The 19,324-nt window shown below is 42.5% G+C and overlaps 1 protein-coding gene across 4 annotated transcripts in view; it reads right to left on the bottom strand.

The window, feature by feature from the left end:
- Positions 1 to 1,308: 1,308 nt before the first annotated feature.
- Positions 1,309 to 19,324, bottom strand: part of MLXIP (MLX interacting protein) — a 47,750-nt gene continuing 29,734 nt past the window's right edge. The window contains exons 10-17 of one of the 4 annotated variants that reach the window (XM_062010363.1): positions 17,040 to 17,161; positions 16,155 to 16,341; positions 15,290 to 15,414; positions 13,294 to 13,392; positions 11,344 to 11,471; positions 10,188 to 10,311; positions 7,387 to 7,516; positions 1,309 to 6,717 (exon numbers count right to left, since the gene is read on the bottom strand). In XM_062010363.1, coding sequence (XP_061866347.1) covers positions 6,602 to 6,717; positions 7,387 to 7,516; positions 10,188 to 10,311; positions 11,344 to 11,471; positions 13,294 to 13,392; positions 15,290 to 15,414; positions 16,155 to 16,341; positions 17,040 to 17,161 — 1,031 coding nt within the window. In that variant the 3' untranslated portion in view covers positions 1,309 to 6,601. Of the gene's footprint in view, positions 6,718 to 7,386; positions 7,517 to 7,879; positions 8,251 to 10,155; positions 10,312 to 11,343; positions 11,472 to 13,293; positions 13,393 to 15,289; positions 15,415 to 16,154; positions 16,342 to 17,039; positions 17,162 to 19,324 lie in introns of those variants that run through there. The other 3 variants (XR_009819949.1, XM_062010364.1, XR_009819950.1) reach the window with 3 other exon arrangements.

Genomic DNA, 19,324 nt, shown 5'->3' with positions numbered 1-19,324 from the left:
TGGTAGCATTACTGCAATAACACTGGCATTTGTAAGGGCCTGGCTGAGAGTGAAGTCAGGCTGAAGTGTTGGTTTATCATTGTTTAAATAGCACTGTTACTCACTGCCTCCCCCCATCAAAATGCTTTATATGTGAGATCAAGCTAGAGCTACTAAACAAATGAAATACACTGCTATGCCTTCTCCTGGGACCACAGGCCTGACTCATCAGTTCTTATCAGCTATGTCACTTCAAAGCCACCAATCCAAGGATGACATTACCCAGCATCAACCCTTGTGCCATGACCTTAAAATAAAATCCTTCTTCTCACTATTACCTTTCACTTCACCTATAGCCTGAGTCACCCAACGTTCCTTCCACGAGATGAGAGAATCTGGCACCCCAATGAGGCAGCAGCTGAGGCACAGCGAGCTCAAGGGCCCTACCAAGGAAAACCACAGACCAGTCATTCAAGGCAAAGGTAAAAGGTTATCTCTTTCATTTTTTAAATGGACTTAAGCAGATAAATGCCTGACACTGATTCCATGGAAGCACCTTGTTATCCAACCTCAGTGCTGCTCTGTGGAGTCCACTGTCCAGGCAGTTCATCAGCCAAGGGCCCCAAATCCAAGCCTGCGAGAAAATAAGACTGTCAGGGCTCAAGGCATTGGTGCATCTTGGAGAAACACCAGGCTCCATTACTGGCCTGTTAGAAGTAGGTACAGATGTTTGTCTGCTTTGTCAAAAGAGCTCACTCTCACTGCTGTGCTTAATCCAATAGACAACAAGGGTCTGATCACTTTGGGAGCACCTCAGAACGTCAATACAGTCTGAGAATTATGTAAAGCAAAGTGTGAAAGAGCAGACTCAGTGGTTCTCTGAGGTGAAGAAACATGTACAGTCTGCAGACACCTGTAGAGATGGTACTTGACCCACTGGTACATTCCCAGCCTCGAAGGTGCTTCAGTGGAGGATTTTTCCTGACTCTAGTGGGTCAGGGAACAACCCAGCACAGAGCAAATCCAGCTGTGGTCAATACAGACAAAAGAAATCACTTGTAAGCTCCAAGTAAGCTGAGTTGATTCTTGCTGTCAAGAAAGACTTAAAGGGCACAGAGTTTCTTAGAAGGAGACCCAGCTTCAGAAGCTCAACAGATGATATAAACCTTGCAATGGGGAAGTCAAACACATAGATCCCAAAGGGCACTGTTAATAGGGGAATAAACCCTTGCCACCACATCAGAGCTGCAAAAAGGGTGGCGGGTGCTGCTCCTCAACTGCATTTACCATTTGCCCACATCCAAGTGGAAATGAAGGTGCTGCACTCGGTTTCTTCCAAAAAATAACCTTTATTGTTTTGGTTGTAAATATAAAAAAAATGCATTGCACAATTGAACAGACCTACTGAAAGTGCTACATACCAACAGCACAACAGAAGTTGTGTCATGCAACGGAACAGGAAGCCTAGGCAAAGCAAGAGCACAACCTCAACTCCTCACACCTCCAAGCTTTTCTTTTCCCTTTGCTTTCTTTTAACAAGGATAAACTCCACTCACTGGAAACACATTTAAATACAAGGTTAGAAGATGAAGAAAAAGCATTTGATTCATTGTACTGGTAATTAAAAGGCTTGTTCCTAACAGTAGTAACTTCTGATTCAAAACCTTATTCATGTCAGAAAAGGTCAGATATAAAAGCAGCTCAGACCATGGCTAGAAAGTCATCCTATTACACACCTAAGATGTGCTTCTATGTCACTGAATCAAGTTTTATGGATCAATCAACAATTCAGTACTACCACTTCTGCTCTAAACACAGTAAATGACCAGGAAATCCATCCAAGAATGAAACAAAAGGGAACCTGAGGCCTTAAGTGACATTGTGGGAACAATATTGGGGCCCTACAAATGAAAAACAAAAACATGAAAACAAATGATGTCCTCTGAAACCCAAGTGTGTGAACTGAGGACGAGTGACAGCAAAACCCCTGTTGTCTCCCTCATCAAAAACCTCTTTAAACATCACCAGCAGTTGTCCATCGTCCTCCAAGAGTGTTACAACTGAATCCCTAAAGCACATCCAACAGTGTCATCAGCTTTTTAGATTTTGGGTTGTTTTCCATGTCATAAATGTGGAAAGGAACAAAAAAAAAAAGAAAGGAAGAAAGAAAGATGTGTAAATATTTACCAGCCCATCCTATTCTCAGCAGCATCTTCTAGTTGTCAATATCATTGCAAGGATTATCTACACCAGCAACACAGAAAGTGAAAGAGCTTTCAAATAATTTGTACTACAAGAGCATTACCTCACTGAGTGCTTTTGCACTGAGCTTCCCTCTCCTGCTCCCAAACTGTTCTTCAGGAGTTTGAGGCTTAAAAAGCAACCAAAACAAACTTCACCTGCCCCATCACCTGTACCACATGTGCACAGCCCCCCAGTAGGGAACAGAAAACCCCTGAAGATACAAAGTCCAGGGATGCTATTTTTCAATGCAATTTGACAGCCCTTTTGCTTTTCAAGCCATTCCAGGCTTAGAGAGGCAAGCATCTGGCTATGTGCTGGGTTTCTGTCGAGCTTCTGGCCTGGCAGCGTGTACCTGTGTGCTCGTGTACATGGCAGGGAAGGACATTGCAGTCAGCAGGAAAGACACCATTTTTTTTCCACACATACACAGCACTTTTGCAACCCCAGGTTCAAAGGGGCATGGTAATGTCAGGCAGATAAGATCCTCCCACAACCCAGGGAAGCCCCAGCTTTGGCAATTCACTGAATTTTCCACGTAGAACTGTATTAGGGGGAAGAATGTGTGACTTCAGATAAACGAGAAGCACACACGAGGCCAACACCTAAGGCACAGATGGAAACATTCTAGTAAGTCTCCCTTCAGTGAAGGCTTCCCAAAGGGTCTAGAAAGAGCATGGAAGAACATTCAACCCAAGTCAAATGGTATTCACCACGAATCCTTTGGTTTTGTGCAGAGATCAGACTGCCAAGATGAAGCACGCACTCGTCTCTGCTCCTGCTGCTCAAGTCATTTCTTTAGTTCTAGTTGGCTCCTGGACTTTCACCATTTATTCCTCCTGCTAACAAGGAGCATCTAAGAACTTCCCCAGATAATGCACAAGTTGTCCAAAGTTTGGAGTGGGGCCATCTACAATCCACTGATTAATACAACTCGAGCTCGGAAAGAACCACCAGACAATCTCAGATCGACTTTGTGTGTATCACAGGCCATAAACATTTCACCTAACCACTCCTTTTAGGGAATGCAATCTGTTGGATTTCACCAAATCTGACCTGTATTCAGCTCTGTGGGGATTCTGGAAAGGTTTAGCACCAATTCAGTGCAGACAGACGTGCACCATCTGTATCTGTGTGTACATCAGAGGCAGCGTGTATTCCGCTTGCTTAAGTTTACTTTGGTGACAGAAATCAGACCACTCCAGTTAAGGAAGAAAGTGTGAGACTTCCTGGGTTTTAAAAAAGAAAGAAATTTGGACTCCTCAATGAATAAGGAAGAACAGACTAAGCAGTTCAGATATAAACTACAGCAGAAAACTACGCAGGAATACATACAGACGTGGCCAATCTCTTTTCATCCCCATCAGCTCTACTGTGCAGATGTGAGACACAAACCAGCTTTTTCCTCCTGTCTTTCCAAACAAAGTGTCTCAAAGGTTGACTGATAAAAAGAATTCTGACTTGCAATAATAGGCTGACAAAAATACACTGAATCATTGCTTCAAAGAGCAGCCACATCATTTCTGGTAATTGCACTACATGGAAAGTATCTTTTCACTTTTCCTTTCCTCCCTCCTACACTTCTGCCTAAGTAAGCAATCTTTGATTTAATTTTTTTCTCTTTACTGTGTAAAGATTTGCTCTTTTAATAGTGCCATGAGCTTGTTTCTCCACCACAGGTTATTAAAATGAGCACTTGCCCTTCAGTTGTAACCAGTTCACGGTGCAATGAACACCATGTTTCTTCCATCCACGTCCAGGTTAAAACTACTAATGGACAAAGCTTTTAGCAGTTCAGTCACATTACCCCTTCCTACTCCATTAAGGTCCCTTTTCAGCTTCCAATACATTCAGGGAGATCTGAGATGTTAGGATTTAAGCTCAGAAGTTCCCAGACTTCCCTGGGCTTTGAAATGTAATGCACTTTGCCTGTCAAGACAAAACTCTTAATGCCACTGAAAGGTAAAAATCAAGTACAATCACTGCCTGACAAGGAGACTACATTGCAGGGGAGGTGTTATGGAATCTGTTCATCTGAAAAGTAGAGTGAAAACATAAGTGAGTCTCTTCTTGGGCTATTTGCCTACTGATTTCTTGCTAGAAGACCGGATACGTATTTAACACGCACAGAAGCGTGTTGATATCTGAGCATCTCAACGAGACAGCCCAGCACAGAAGGAACTTGAGGGACACTCCCCAGCTAATCACAGTGTTAAATGACTTTACTAGAACCAAGTTCACAATGATAAAAATTGGGTGGATTTAAAAAAGAACTGACACTTACTCAGCACTTTGACTCCAGGTGCATCCCAAAGGATGCTGCTCAGTTGATTACAACTTTATGTGTGGAAGACCTAGAGGCAGATCCCCCTCAAAAACACCTACTATTTAATCACTATGACAATCTTTATACACTATTCCAATAAGCTATTCCTTAGCTGAGGCCTGGGCTTTTGCTGGTTCCATGTTTTCACATGTGCCACAAACTTCAGATATGTCAGATCCACTGTAAAAAACCCCCAAAACAGAGCATCTCTTCATTTGCCTGCACAGCTGCAGAAAGGCATGCTGATCATGCCATTTTGTCTTCTTCAGCTCCTTTCCCCTCCCAGTCATCCCCTTGAGCCCCCAGTTCCTCAACTCACAATATCTCTGCTCAGGGAGAGGATCCTGGAGAGAAGCTTTCATGCTTTCTTCTTGCTGCAGTTCTGCTCACAAGGAAGCAAACTGCAACGAGAGCCATTAGCTGCAGAATCCCAGGACAAAAAGGGGAGAAACCCCTCTACTGCCTGTGCTTATTCCTCTTCCCCAGGCCTTTTGTTTCTTTTTAAACTTTGTCCCAGCAAGTGGAGAAGATTGGGGATAGCACTGAGGAAAAACTACAGCCCCTGAAGGAGAATCTACTGACCCCAATTTCAGCTTCTGCAATGCCCAAATGTTTTAGGCTGCTCCTCCTTTTAGCACTGGGATAGCCTGCTGATCACCTCCAGGCAGCCTGCTTTTGAAACTGGAAGAAAACTACTCAAGAAGAGGTAACAAGAGGAGGTACCCAGAGTTTGCATAGCTCTTAAGAATCAGAATCAAGTAATGAGTGGAATTACAAGGGCAGTAGGACCATTCCAGACTACCATCAGCTGGAATGAATCTCAGGATGGACAGACCATCACTGCTGTAATGAAACTAAGCTTATCTGCAGCACAGCACAGTACTTGCTGAGACTGTCACAGAAAATGTTATGCAGTGTTTCAGGTTTTAAACATTCTTCTATGTTGTGTAATTCCTGTTGAACACAACCTTCCCATCTAGCCCAAAGTTAGCTAAGTCCTTCAGGTCTTTCACATAGAAGGCAAAAAGAACAAGCACATAAGACAAAGCAGCAAAGAACTGACAAGTCTGTGTGGTTTGATATAGTTTCTGAGATAACAAAAAAAGCCAATTCCTCACTCAATCCTTGTCTCTGAAGCACTACTACATTTACCTGTGGGTGTGTTGTATATGTGTGCATTTGATGAGGAAGGCAGCTGAACTCTGCAGCGTGCAAGAGAACAGTTCACAGATGACACAGGCATGAAACTCCCGTCTCATGACACAGGCATGAAACTCCTGTCTCTCTCCTAGTTGCAGAACCTATCCAATACAAAATGGTTTTTCTTGCACTTGCTGCACAGCCTCCTACTCACCTGCCATGGCTACAGCAGGAAAAATGATACAAATCAGCTACTTTATTTGCTAGAAAATAAAGCATGTCTTGCAACTGATCATGTGCAACGATACACTCATTAAAATAAAAAGACACAGAACACAGCCTGAGATCAATTCTACTATTGTTTGCCACAAGTTGACATCACTGACAGATTTTTTTTCTCCTTTGGTTTTTAAAATGATCCTGTTTAACAATTTTCACTATTCAAGTAAAACAAATGGAACTGAACACCAGAAAACAAAGTGAAAAGCACAGTTTGTTTCAGGAAATCAAAAGTATGCTTCCCCTTGAAGAGAACACTCCTTGGTGGACAAGGTTTACACTTCAGAGAACTTAGTACTTGAAGGTGTTTCATAGAAATATTTGTTGCATATAGATGCATGCTGCATTGATGGAGAGATATTGCTGCCTGCAGGACTCAAACCTGCTACATTTTCCTGAGCTTGGTGTCTTCTCACTTAGAGTACAGCACAGCACTGAAGAGGAATCAAACTGTTATGACAACGTTGCATCATACTTCCATGTATTCTGAAGGCAGAGCCAGATGCCCTGAACATCTTGGGTGATGGAGAGAATTCTTTCTAAAGTGCACCAACTGAAAGGAGACTCGCCAGGCTGCCAGACTGGCAGGTCCTCCACCCCTTGTGTAATTAACTCATTGTCTTTGGCTGTTAGGTTTCACCAGCTGGTTTGTTCATCCTTGCTAACTGCCTCAGCAGCTTGCTTGGGCAGGCACGAGGGATCTGACAGAACGGAGGTGGTTGTACTCAGATGCCGGAGGGTGTTCAGCACCACTACAAAACAGAATCAGAGAAGTACCAAGAAAAGCCATTAGTGTGACTGCAAAGAGATCCATGCAGGCTGGTGTGCAGGCACTGATATGTTGTTATGCATGACAATGATGGAAATTCACACTGCACACCTCCATAGTCAGCAACAGCAACAAACAGACGTGCAACAACTGTGCCCAGGGAACAAAGAATTGAGATGTGAGACTTCAAAAAATCCCAGCTGTTTCTACAAAAGAAAGTGCCACTTGGCACCTGGAACTGTAAATATCCACTGAATTGCAAGGGAGAAAGAATCCAGCAATCATGTCCAAAGAGAAGGTCATTCCGAAGCTGAATACAAACCTCAGAAGTCTTTCTTCATAATGAGAGAAATCACACTGCCAAACTTACTCCAACTAGAGTGGAGTACTTGAAACTTAAGTGCAGCTTGAGGCTGTTTAAAACCCTATATTCAGCAATCTGGCTTTCTCTTCTGTTCAGAGTTAAGCACACAACCGACTGTTTCACGGGCAAAAGATGTTCTTATTTTTCCACTGAGATAACAAAAAGGAACTGGAAGTCACATTGAGCATCATGTGCTTGCTTTGTCACCCTCTGACTTCCAAGAAATGGGACTGTATATGGTCTCACTTCCTGTGATCTGGAATAACCACTGGACAGAACTTCACTTACTTGGTCTCAGAACAGGAAGAGAACAGTGCTCATCCAACCAGGCCATCACGGTTCGATTCAGATCCTTAAAGCTTGTTGTGGAAACCATCCCATTGAAAGACTCAAACAGTGGCTTTATAATAATGCTGAACTGCAAATCATCAAATGTTAAGGTCAACAACAAAGGAGGAACTCCAAACATTCTATGGGAAAGGAAACTACAGCTCGGTCTGAAGGGAAAACAAAGGGCTGTTAAATGGACCTCAACTCCTAGAGGGACTGCAACATCTCAAAAAGGAACCAGTAACACTAAAGTACATTTAGAAGTGGAACCTCCCAGTGATGCTTGTTATTTTTTGCAGAGTTCCTGTACACCTCACCTGATCTTCTACAAACCACCTGCACACTGTGGCACTGCTGCCAGTGCACGAGCATCTGAAACCTCTACATACATGTAATTTGTTCAGTTTCTTCATTTTCATGTGACACTGATGCTTTCATACCAAAAGGATACAGGAATTTTAGTGTAATCCCACCACTTTTCATAGCACACCACAGATGCATCCAGGGTGAGAAACCTGATGAGGCTTGCCTGGCAATAGTGAGTCCAGCACAGGCCAACAGTGCAAGTCTTCAGCCAATTTCTCAGGCAGATTTCTCAGCAAACACTCAAGTTCTCTGCTACTGCAGCTAAACAAAGACCTCAAAGCACATAAACATATCCTCAGAGATGATTAATGGTGTGGTAAGGATCCTCATGCCAAGGACTACTTTCTGATCTATATCTATATGGAGAAGAACAAGCAAGCTGAGCACTGTCAGGCTTTTCTTTTGGCTCACTATCCACAGCTTGGAAGGATGGGTCTGGAGCTGGAAATAACCTTCCTGGCAGAAAAGGAGCAGACAGAATTCTTACCCCATAGTGTATTAAAACATACAGAGCTTCACCACAAGCCTCAGTTGTCCCCATCTCCCAGGCTTTCAGACGAGCTTTCCTGGAAGGGTCACCATATTCCAACTCAAACCAGCTTACTGTCACATTGTCATGGTAATTCACCAATTAGATTCCAGCTTACAGGCATATTTATTTCAGAAGCTGGTTAGATGATAGAACTCATCTGAAAGCTCAGAATCTGTCCTTTCACTCTATTCCTTCAGAAGGAGAAGGAATAGAATGTAGCATTGTGATGCACTCCCCATCTTTCTCCCTGTGGCTGACAATCAAGATGGGTCCAACAATTGCCTGGAATACCTGAGGGGATTTGCATGCCATTCTAACATCCCAGAGTACTCTGCTCTTGAGTTATCTCTGTAGTCTAAAAACAAATTACTCATTACATGCAACAGAAACTTTGGTTTTTTTCATACTTGTAATGAAACTGCCCTTTTCTGTCATTTCATGAGGAGGTTTTATTATTAGGATTGTTACTAGAACTCACCCCTGGACCTTGTCAGCTTTTACTGCAAGACATTCTGAAATGTGTCAGCGTGTTTTAAGGATTCAATGCAGCTGTTAGAACAACTGTTCCCTCACAGTTACATCCTGACTTGTAAAGGGAAGTTTGGGAACACTACTTTGCCTATCAACCTTCTCATTCACCAGCTGCAAAAGTCTTTGTTGTTCCCCATATACTATAAAGCCCAGCTACCCAAAATTGCATCTTCATGCCTGATCATATCTGCCACTTTCTAGAAGCATCCAAATCCTGGAGCTATTGAATATCTTGGAGCACCGTAAAATAAACACACCTTCCTATCAGCAACCATGTGTGGGTTTGTTTTTAAATAACCATTTCCATTTTTATATCACCTTTGTTTTCATAATTCACCTGAAATTATTCCAGAGTTAACAGTGCTGTAGAATCCAGAGGCTCAAATAGCTGCAGCAGCTCTAAGTTATCAGAGACTGAATGAGATACTGCTAAGAATTGTTTCCTAAAAGGATGTTAAAAGGAAGGGTGTCTTTCTAGGGCCAACATAAACCAGGGAACACCAAAGAAAGCATTTTCACATATCAAAGTATTTAAAATGCTGTATTTCATGCATGGATAAGATGCACATATATGCTCATGTTATCCAGGTAAACAGCAAGCACAGAACACAGGCACAGAGAATATAAAGTACAAATAAAGAGCTACGTGAACTTGGGAAGTTTAATGAGAAAAGGGAAGGTCAACACTACCACTCATTGCTAATTACCAATCTCTCTGAACTGCTTCAAGCTAATAATGTTTGGTCCAAACTAATTAAATGTATTGAGCACAGCAGAAACACAGCCAGCCTGGCTCCATTCAGCTTATGTCTCGCTACCTCCTGCATTCTCATTCCCTGACAAGCACAGCTGCTAGCACTGGAGAAGTAAAGGGAAACTGACTCACTTTTAACAAAAGACAAACTGGAAACTTAAAAAGAAGAGAAATAAGAGAAACATGCAAGTTCTTCAAACTGCCATTGCAACAGCTTCAGCAACTGTTTGTAGCATTTTTTTCCTCCAGTCTTTGTTATTCTGTGCTCAGTTTTTCCAAGACTACAAGAGCTTCAGTTACAGGAGCAGTCCATTAAACACTTCTTGCAGTATAACCCAATGAGAAAACTTTGCCTCTGTATTTGCATTTTACTTTCAAGTTACCTCCCATGCTGTAAGGTGAACAAGTTCTGCTGCACAACAGCCTATAAGGTGAGGACTCCTATCAACAGAGATGTGAATGAAAACCGAGGACATCTCATTTAAATAACTTGGCTTAAAGTTACAGCATCAGAATCCAGAGTTCTTGGCTCTTAGTACCAAACCTTAAGTTCAGCAGGTCGACAGAAAAGGATACAATCCAAAACTTCCAGTTCTGCAGGGTCCTGCTTCTCACATACTCATCAAACATCTTCCTGACATCGTCAAATCTTTGCCGTGTTATGGGAACCCCAGTAGCAGGGAGCTGCTGCTGACAAGAACTGAAAAGAAGATGTTCTGAGGTCAGAATCACCATGAGAAAGGACACACTTCTCTTCCAGACTAAATTATAGCAAGAGAAAAGCATGTATCTCCAACATCCTTGAGAGAGGTGGCTTCCCAGGGCATGACCCCCCCAGAATGTAACTGTTGTTGCTAGGAATATATACTGTCTTCCCATCAATTTTGTCTATATTCACACAGCAAAGTGACTTCTCAGGCTGCTACACATTTCTCATTACAAGCAACAAAACTGAAAACAAAGTATAACACAGAGCAAAGTAGATTTCAATATCTAATTAATATGAGGAGTCAGGGAAAAGTACAGAGTTACTCCTGAGCCATGTTACAGAAGAAAATGTTGCAGATTCTTAGGAAACAGATCAATTTAAAATAAAACCAAACCAGGCATCATAATACTTTCAAAGAAAAAGAATTTAGATTTGCTGGTAATTCTAACAGAAAGTCAAGGCCTAATGCTTCTGGAGAAGGAAGAAAAACCACCGGGGTCCTCAACATGCTTTGCAATAGTATATAATTATCGTAAACCCACAGAGGAAACTGAGGCACCAGGAAGGTGAAGTGACTTATCAGAGATATGTTCAGACAGTGGCAAGCTCCAGGATTCCTGTCTTATGCACTCAATTGTATTTTCCTATAAAATTTGACTGCATTTGGAAAGAAAACAGCAGCAAAGCCACCATGAAGAACGGGAGTGTTTGAAAATTAGCTTTAAAAAAATCCCCATGGCCACTGGCTTGTTCTCAGAATTACTCTAATTGATCTGATGCATCTTTTCTGATGCTGCCACTGTTGTGCAGTCATGCTCAGAGCCTGCTGCAAATCCACACCACTTGCTACCAGTGCCATCCCACAGCAACCACGTGCTCTGTTTAGAAATTGGTAAGGACTCTACTTCTGGTTCAACATCCATCTGTTGTTTGGCATGACATCCCAGGCAAACATTCCCTGTTGTTAGCCAAAGCAACATTCAAGCTGCTCTGCTTCATGACAGAAAGCTCCCCAGATCTCACATGATGGTAGCGTTTAGCTCCTCGATTTCTTCCCGAAGGCGCCTGGTTTCCTCTTGCATCTGTGTTCTTTCCTGCTGTAGTTTAGCGATATATTCTACTGTTTTCTGGAGCGTGATTGCATGGCTGATCTAGACCAAACACAAACATAGAGCTCACTTGCTGGAACAAATCTAGACAGATGAAGAGTTTGCCCCTAACCTGCTGTAACACCCAGAAAAAAAGCGCTTCAGCATCTTAAGTTTCCTTCAGAGTGTGCAAAAGCACAGACAGGCAGAGCCAAAAACACTTAGTACTCAATCACTCATCTCTCTGACTCCTGCTTGCACACAGAGAGATGCAGTTGCAGTGGTTGTTTTCTTCCACAAATCACATTTTTGCTACTTTGCTGAAAGAAATACTCCAACAATTTCAAGTGTTTAATTTCATGACCCAGCCTCTTAAAAACCTTCACAATTCTTACACAAGTAGCGCAGGACGTGCTGCATCTGCTGACAGATTCACACTGCTGTGAGAAGCGTTGTTTGAAGCTGACAATAGAGGGTTATTTAGTCTGGGAAACCTGAAGTAATTAAACAGAAGGTAACACCTTCTAGCTGTCACCAAAGGAGAGTCAAAGCATGTCACAGATCCTTTTTTAAAACACTTCAGTTTTGAGGAACAAATTCAAAATCTCTACTAGAGAAATAATAGCAGCAGCCATTTGACTAGAGCTGCATTTGCAAAGCTGGCCAGGGTTCAAACTGACTATTCAAACTAGGAAGTGGAATTGTGACAACTCAAGTACTAAATGTATAAACCTATAAACATTATGTAAACAAATCAACGTGCTGCACAATAAGCTTTCAGATTTTCCATGTTCCAAAAGCTACTGGTATTTAAAGGACATTTAGAATGTTGTTGTGCAGACAAGTTTGTTTCAAGCATTTTGAGATCAATGTAGTGAAATAAGTTAACCAGTGCAGCCAGAATATGGTCTGAATCTGGACAAAGTCCTTTGACAATGAGAAGTCAAGTGGGACATATTTTTCTCTGTAAATGTCACAAAAGACAGGTGGGAGGGGAAAAAAACCCTCTGAGAACATTTACAAGGCTGTGAGTGAGCACAGTTCCAAGTTCTTTAAGGCAGCTGGGTGATACTAGATGTAAAGAGTCCTAGAGGGATTTTCAAAACCATCTGAACTGGCCAAGCTCCTAACTCCTACTCAGAGGAAGAGATCTCATCAGCAAAGGATGTTTTAAAACCTTCACTGGACAGTTTTGCTCTCCTTTTTGCTCACTGACATGTTTGAACAGTATTTGCAGGCACACGAGGTTGCTCTGCTGTCCTCTCAGCTGACCAAACACAGCACAGCTGTGCTTAGCGTGGCATAAAGCCTGAGCTGACAAGTTCTGCTCATAAGTGGGTATATTAGCTCAGGCCAAGTGTCAAGGTGTATTAAGCCAGGCCCAGCATCTACCTGGCTTTTGGCTGGCCCATGGATCAGGCAGAATAAGCTTCTAATATTGCCTGGACTGTGGTTTTTTCAAGCCCAGCTATGATGACATCCAGGATGGGTATAAAATGCCAGTATGTGAAAATAAAGATGACATAATAGTAAATGCAAAGGCATCAAACATGACAAAAATCTTCATGACTGGGGTCCCAAGAGCAAGGATTGCAAAGATCAGCTGTTCTTCTTTCCCTGTTGGCTTTAAAGCTGCAGCATCTCATCAGACATGGCTTGTTCAACATTTGAAGCCGCATCAGAAGAACAGTGTCTAAAAAAGGAACCATTTTCACATGCTCTTTTGACTATAAGCCATGGTTTTATCACCCTTTCCTTTCAAAGTTCAAGAATTTTCACTGACTGGCATTCTCAGGCAACAGAGAAGACACTAAAGTTGACAGGTCTTTTTAGAATGGCTCTTTTTATACTCCGATTAAACCATTTGTGCTGCCACAGTACTTACCAACTTGGAGTTGGCTGAAACCAAGCTGTTCAGAGTGCTGAAACCAGTCTTGATGTTGGACCTTCGTTTTTGTTCTGAAAGATGCTTCATTCTTTGATTCTGCACAAACAAAGGCAGCTCAGTCTATGCTGTTCTCCTTTACCACTCCACTCCTATGGCTATTTCAGCTGTTCAAATTCCCAGTGTCATTTTCACTGGATTGGGGCATTCATGGTCTTCCAGTTAAAGCCACATGACCATAGATTTGCAAATAACTCTAAGTTATTTAAACAAGTGCCCAAGTGTATTAAAGCAAATTCTAAACCTTGGAGGTTTTCTTTATAAAGTAAAAATTCCTATGCAAGACTGTTACACAACTTCCCTTTCTGCAGTAAAATTCCCATTTTTGATGCATGTCACTGTGTTGTTGAAGCCTTTAATTTTAAAGCAGTCTGTACTATTTATTCCTAATACATATATAATATCTACACAAAAATATCTGACAAACACAAAAAGAAACAAGAATCTACAGCTCTATCCTGCCCTGAGGATAAAGGCTTTGTCAGGAATTAGCTTCTTCATTTGTGCACTGTAAACTCAGAAGTTATTTCCACCTAAATCCTTGCAAGACAATGAGTTTGCACTTTGAGAATGCATTTGAGAATGCTAAGCTTTCTGGGGGTAGCTCACCATCACCCCATTTTATAATGGAGGAAAACAATATAATAAAGCAGTGAAGCAGCTGCCTAAAACAACAGAAAATGCAAGTTCAAGAGCAGAACTGAGATTTGCAGATCTATGCTTTGCCAAACTGAAAAAAGCAACGTTACCCAGCAATACAGAACTGTTTAGCCTACCTATCAAAGCAGAGGAGCAAAAGAACAGACACCTAGAGGCTAGCAAACATCAATATTTCCCTCTTGTTGTACCAAAGTGTTACCAAGAGTACACAGCCAAAGCAAGCCCTGTGAAAGCAGGCGAGTTTGAACGGCTACAAAGCCTATCTCGTTGCAGTGTCCTCACTTTTAAGAACAGTCCTCCATCTAGTGGCCACTTTCCCACCACCGGCCAGCCCTAATGGTTTGCTCTTTTGTTTCCTTGCTCTCCAGCAGGAAGAACAAGATGCAGCTACTGATTGTGAGCATTTATGCCGAGCAAATAACTGCAAACTTCAGTAACTGGCAGTATGTGGAGCAAGGGGCAATTCTATTTCTGCTCTGCTACAGAACTAGAATTGAGTGCAAGTGTTTAAACTTACCTTTCTAATTAAGCTGACATCAACTCACAAGCTATTCCAAGGCAGAGAAGCCAAAAAAGGGGTTGGCACTTACAAAATGGTTCAGTAACACTCTCACAAACAAATGAATTACAGCTGATGGTCCTGCATTGGTTGGTTTTTGTGGGTATGTTTCTCATACCATCACAGAAAGTGTTCTGACAAGGTCAGCTGTGTATGAGGTACAACCAAGCTTTCAGATTCTATCTCTAGACCGCCGAGATCTTACCCCAATAATTCTCGAAGTGTTTTACAGCTGTAACTTGGGAGAGTCTGTGGAGCTGCTTCTCTGTGGAGCAGCATAGCATCACTGGAGACATGCAAGTAATACAGCAGGTCAAGAACTCCCCCTTCAGCGATGGCCAGAGCCCTGCAGACTGAAGAGCCCCAACAGAACAATGGCAAAAAGCCATAGTTTAGAAAACTAAGCCTGAAACCTTTGACCAAATCAACTGAGACCTGTCATAACACTCCTGTGAGGCATAGAAGGAACTGCTGTCATGACCATAAGGACCTGCAGAGCCCGGCCCCTCTAGTGCAACATCCCTGAGAAGAGTAGGTGCTAGTCTGACATTTAAAACTGAACAGAGCAGCAGAGATGCAGAGCAAGCTAAGCCTAAGGCACAAACACTCCACTGTTCCTGATGCATAACTTACTCTCTAGTCCATGCTCAGACATCAGGGCAGAAAAGTAGCTACAGAGGCAAAGTAAAAAAGCACCTCAAAGGAAAGGACACACACCTTAATTGCAGCCACACTGGAGTCAGTGGCAGGTTTTCCTGAGCAGCTGTTCTGGGGAGACTGTGGACTGGGACTCTGCTCAGAGGTGCAGGGGGAAGCTTGGCCTGAATTCTGACAGTCTCGGCCTTCACAAAGGAAGAAAGACAAATCACATTAACAAACAACTTTCTGTAGCAAGTGTAAAAGCTGAGAAGTTTCTAGTCAGAACTGAAATGCAGTCAGCAACCAGATTATACTCATTGATGCAGCAACCACGTGCTAGAAAATGTCAAGACTGCTGAGAAAGCTTAGTATTTCACAGCACAAGGCTAACACATCTCTAATGGTGATATGTTAACACTCCTTTCACACACACATTTCAAAGGCACGTTGAACACACAGGATGCAAATCCATCATCCTGCTAGACTCCCAAACCACTTACCAGCAAAACCAGCATATGTCTCAAACCAGCCCAGATACCTCTCTATCAACATGCATGCAAAAGGAGTCTTTGCACTTACCTACTGTTAACAAAGACTGTGTCTGAGATCCTCCAACCAAACTATAGTTATGAGATACCGAACAACAGAATCTATTCAGCACTTTTTACACAGATACCTTTCAGACAGCTTTAATTTGTTGGTGACTATGACTGCACATTCTTTTAGAAAGGAGTCACTTACAGGAAGCACAAAATGTGGGAATGCTGCACAGTAGTTCAAGGCAAAAACTGCAAACCACTGGATGCATCCAAAGCTGGAGGGTAGAAGGGCCTAAAAAGCTTTTCCTTCAAAAATTATCCAGGCCCATTTATGCCCTGCCTAACCAATTGAAACACACTGACATGTGGAGGAGAGAGAGAATGCTTACAGCTTTCTAACTTACTAGGTGTAGGTGAGGGAACTTGTGAACTGCTACTGTGGGAAGGGATTTGCTCTCCTTTTACCAACACATCCTGGACTATACTAGGAGAGAAGAGATGTGAGACTGTGGACTGGGTTTGTTGACTACTTGGTGCTCGCTGTGCTGGACCAACCAGAATGTTACTACGGAACTCCGTCACCCTGGGAGCCTGGGAACAGCACAGAAATAGCACAGAGAAAAACAGAGAGAAAGAAAAAGGAAGCAGCAAGGGCAGGGGTGGAGGTAGAGAAGGGATGAGAGAAAGAAGAAAGGGGAGGGGGGAGAGAGAGAGAGATTTGTTACCTTGCCTTTCACTAAAAGTAGCAAATTAATACACGATTAACAATCTGATGACATGAAACAAGGGCTAACACGTATGGAACTGGCAGGCACTAAAGTCAGACTTCTGGCAGGAGACCAGTATCCTTTCATAACTTAAAGCAGTGTAACAATACATCAACAGCACAATATACTAAAAACTATCCCCATCTTCCTGCATCCAACACACTGGGAAACCCATTCATATACTCAAGGCATGCTTTCCAACACATCAATGGAAAGGTGAGCATCCCGAGTTCCTTCTAGCTTAAAGGCACAAACCATCCCCATTCATTGTACTGTGTACACATGCCTCTTTGTAACCTCACTGTTGTGTGGCACAGAGTCTGTGAAGACTAGATAATGCTTCCAGGCCCATAAAGTAGCTCAATTCAAAAAAAACTCAACCACGATGCTGAATGCACAAATGCATACGTTGGGTAATAGGGGAGGTTTAGTGGACTAGTTACACTCCTGAGTGCATTAAGGCTCTGACTACTTGCAAACAACAGGCCTAGAAAACAAACATGTTTTTTTTCTTCTCCTTACTCTGACAATTCCAGCTGGTGCAATTGCAACATTAGACTGAGACGTGGCTGGCGTCAAAATCCCCTCTCTTTTTATAGGTGCTGGAGTTACAATCACAGCTCTGGACTGTCCCTGAAAGGCAGCTGAAGAACACAAGTCAGAATAGTTAATGAGACACAAAAAAAGAAGATTATTTTGTATGAAATAACTTCTTATTCAATAAGGGAATGGACTGAAGGATTTAAGGTGCCCTTCTCAGACTATTTCACTGCAATAAAGTGCTGCCAGTTTTCTGGTAATCTCAATCCCATCAACCCAGTACTCAGGACTCCAACACACCAGGTACTTCTGATGCTTCTATCATCACTGTCACCGTTTCAAGGCGAATTTACAGAGGTATCTAGCAAATCAGGAAGGTGCAAAGTGTCTTCATTCTATCAGAGCTGGATTTGACAGAAGGAGGATCATCTTCACCCCTCCTCTCATCTATACTTTTTGGATTTCAGGCTTGTCCTGCTGACCCAGAAAGGGTCAGTGACAGAAACCAAGGATGAAGGATGCATATTCAATATTTCATGGTTCCTTGGATATCTACATCTATCTTCCACACAGTTTCACTCTACTAGCTTCTTCCACTGTCTGGTTTTACAGCTGCTTTACATCACACACAAGCACAAGGCAAATGTGATTTGGAATCAGCACCAAAACTCCAGAAAATAGGCTAAAAAAACAGAAGTTCTGTGGTGTTACAGTTAGAGATCATTGTGAACAGCAGCAGCTGTCTCTACAGAGAAAGTCCTAATTCTCAAACAAGCTCTGGAGGAAGCTTGCCCCACGACAGGAATCAGGATCCTCCCTCTAAAGTTTTATTCACCACTACAGCATTCAAGTTTAACATTAATCTGTTAACATCTCATTTTAACCAATGCAGATGTACAGTTATTGACATGGCATTAATGCTGACATTGTTCTTTGCCCAGACTTTAGAGACTAACCATCCTATGTTGTTACTAAGAGAACAATTGTGCAGACACAGCTTCTGTATGCTTTCTGAGAAAACTACACCAAGCTTACTCAGGAAATTCACACTGTACAGATGGCCAGTTCAAACTCAGGGAGTCACTTTCATACCATCTGAGATTTCACTGCTAGGACCCGAGTCCCTTTGCAGGGGGCAGTTCCAGTGTACAGAAGAGTGCCCCAAGTGACTCCTTGACACACACTCACCCATGGGTTCAGATGGTATTATCCCTGCAGTTCACACTCTAAAGTTTCCCACAGCAGAGTTTCAGGGACCAGATTCCATAAAGACAGACATTTAATTGAGTAGCACAGCAGTAGGAGCAGCTCAAGCTGTGTGCCTCTGCAGAGGAATCCCAAACAAAGAAATCCCTGGGCAATATAGGCTGACACTCTCTGCATCCACCCCTTATGTGCTCTTTGGTCCAATGGTGATTTCTGGTCTGAGATCTTCTAACACCTTATTGGATTCCTTCTCTGTCTCCAGGAAGGTCACTCTTATCTTGTCAAGTTGCAGCTTCTGCTGATAGTTGTGGCCTTTGTATCTTCTGGTTCACACTGGTTCTGGAAGCCCTCTTTTGCTTAACTAGGTAAAAGTTCAGCATGTCTGGGTGAAAGTTCACAGCTTGGGGCCTAAGACTTCAGCTACTCTAGCTACACATGGTAAGGAGGTAATGCAAACCAAACAGAATATCAAATCACACAACATTAAGCCTAATCCCTGTGCCCTAATGCTAAATGATTGACTCTGAGCAATTCGCTCTATTTAAAACTTATTTAAGCTAAATTACTTAAAGCTTATTTAAGGTAAATGAACAGTTAATGACCTGCCTGGAGACAGAGAAGGAATCTAATAAGATGTTAGAAGATCCCACACCAGAAATCACTATTGGATCGAAAAGTGCATGAAAGGTAGGAAAGAGCACATGAGGGATGGGTGACTCGAGTCTGAACTGGACACCTGGGTGGTGTGAATTACCTTAACTGTGACAGTCCAGAAGTAACTGATGAAGCACTGGGAAAGTGATATGGGGATCACAAAGAACTTAAGAAGCACTAAGAAAGTGAGGAGCAAAGGTTTTCTGAAAATGAGAGTTGCCTACAATGCTAGGTGAAAAATGCATGCCTTGACTGCTGAAGATACACAGTCTCTTACCTTATAACATCCTAGAGACAGAAACACTGCCATTAGCAGCCTAGTGCTGTTAATCCTGGACTGACTTGTTCCCAGTGATGTGCTAGAATTAGATCCTTGGGTTTGTTCTCCTGTCATTCCTTTTTTTTTC

Source organism: Colius striatus, chromosome 17 (genome assembly GCF_028858725.1).
Source record: "Colius striatus isolate bColStr4 chromosome 17, bColStr4.1.hap1, whole genome shotgun sequence".
Classification (NCBI taxonomy): domain Eukaryota; kingdom Metazoa; phylum Chordata; class Aves; order Coliiformes; family Coliidae; genus Colius; species Colius striatus.
The sequence above is the reverse complement of the archived record's forward strand: the minus strand, read 5'-3'. Positions and strand labels throughout refer to the sequence as shown.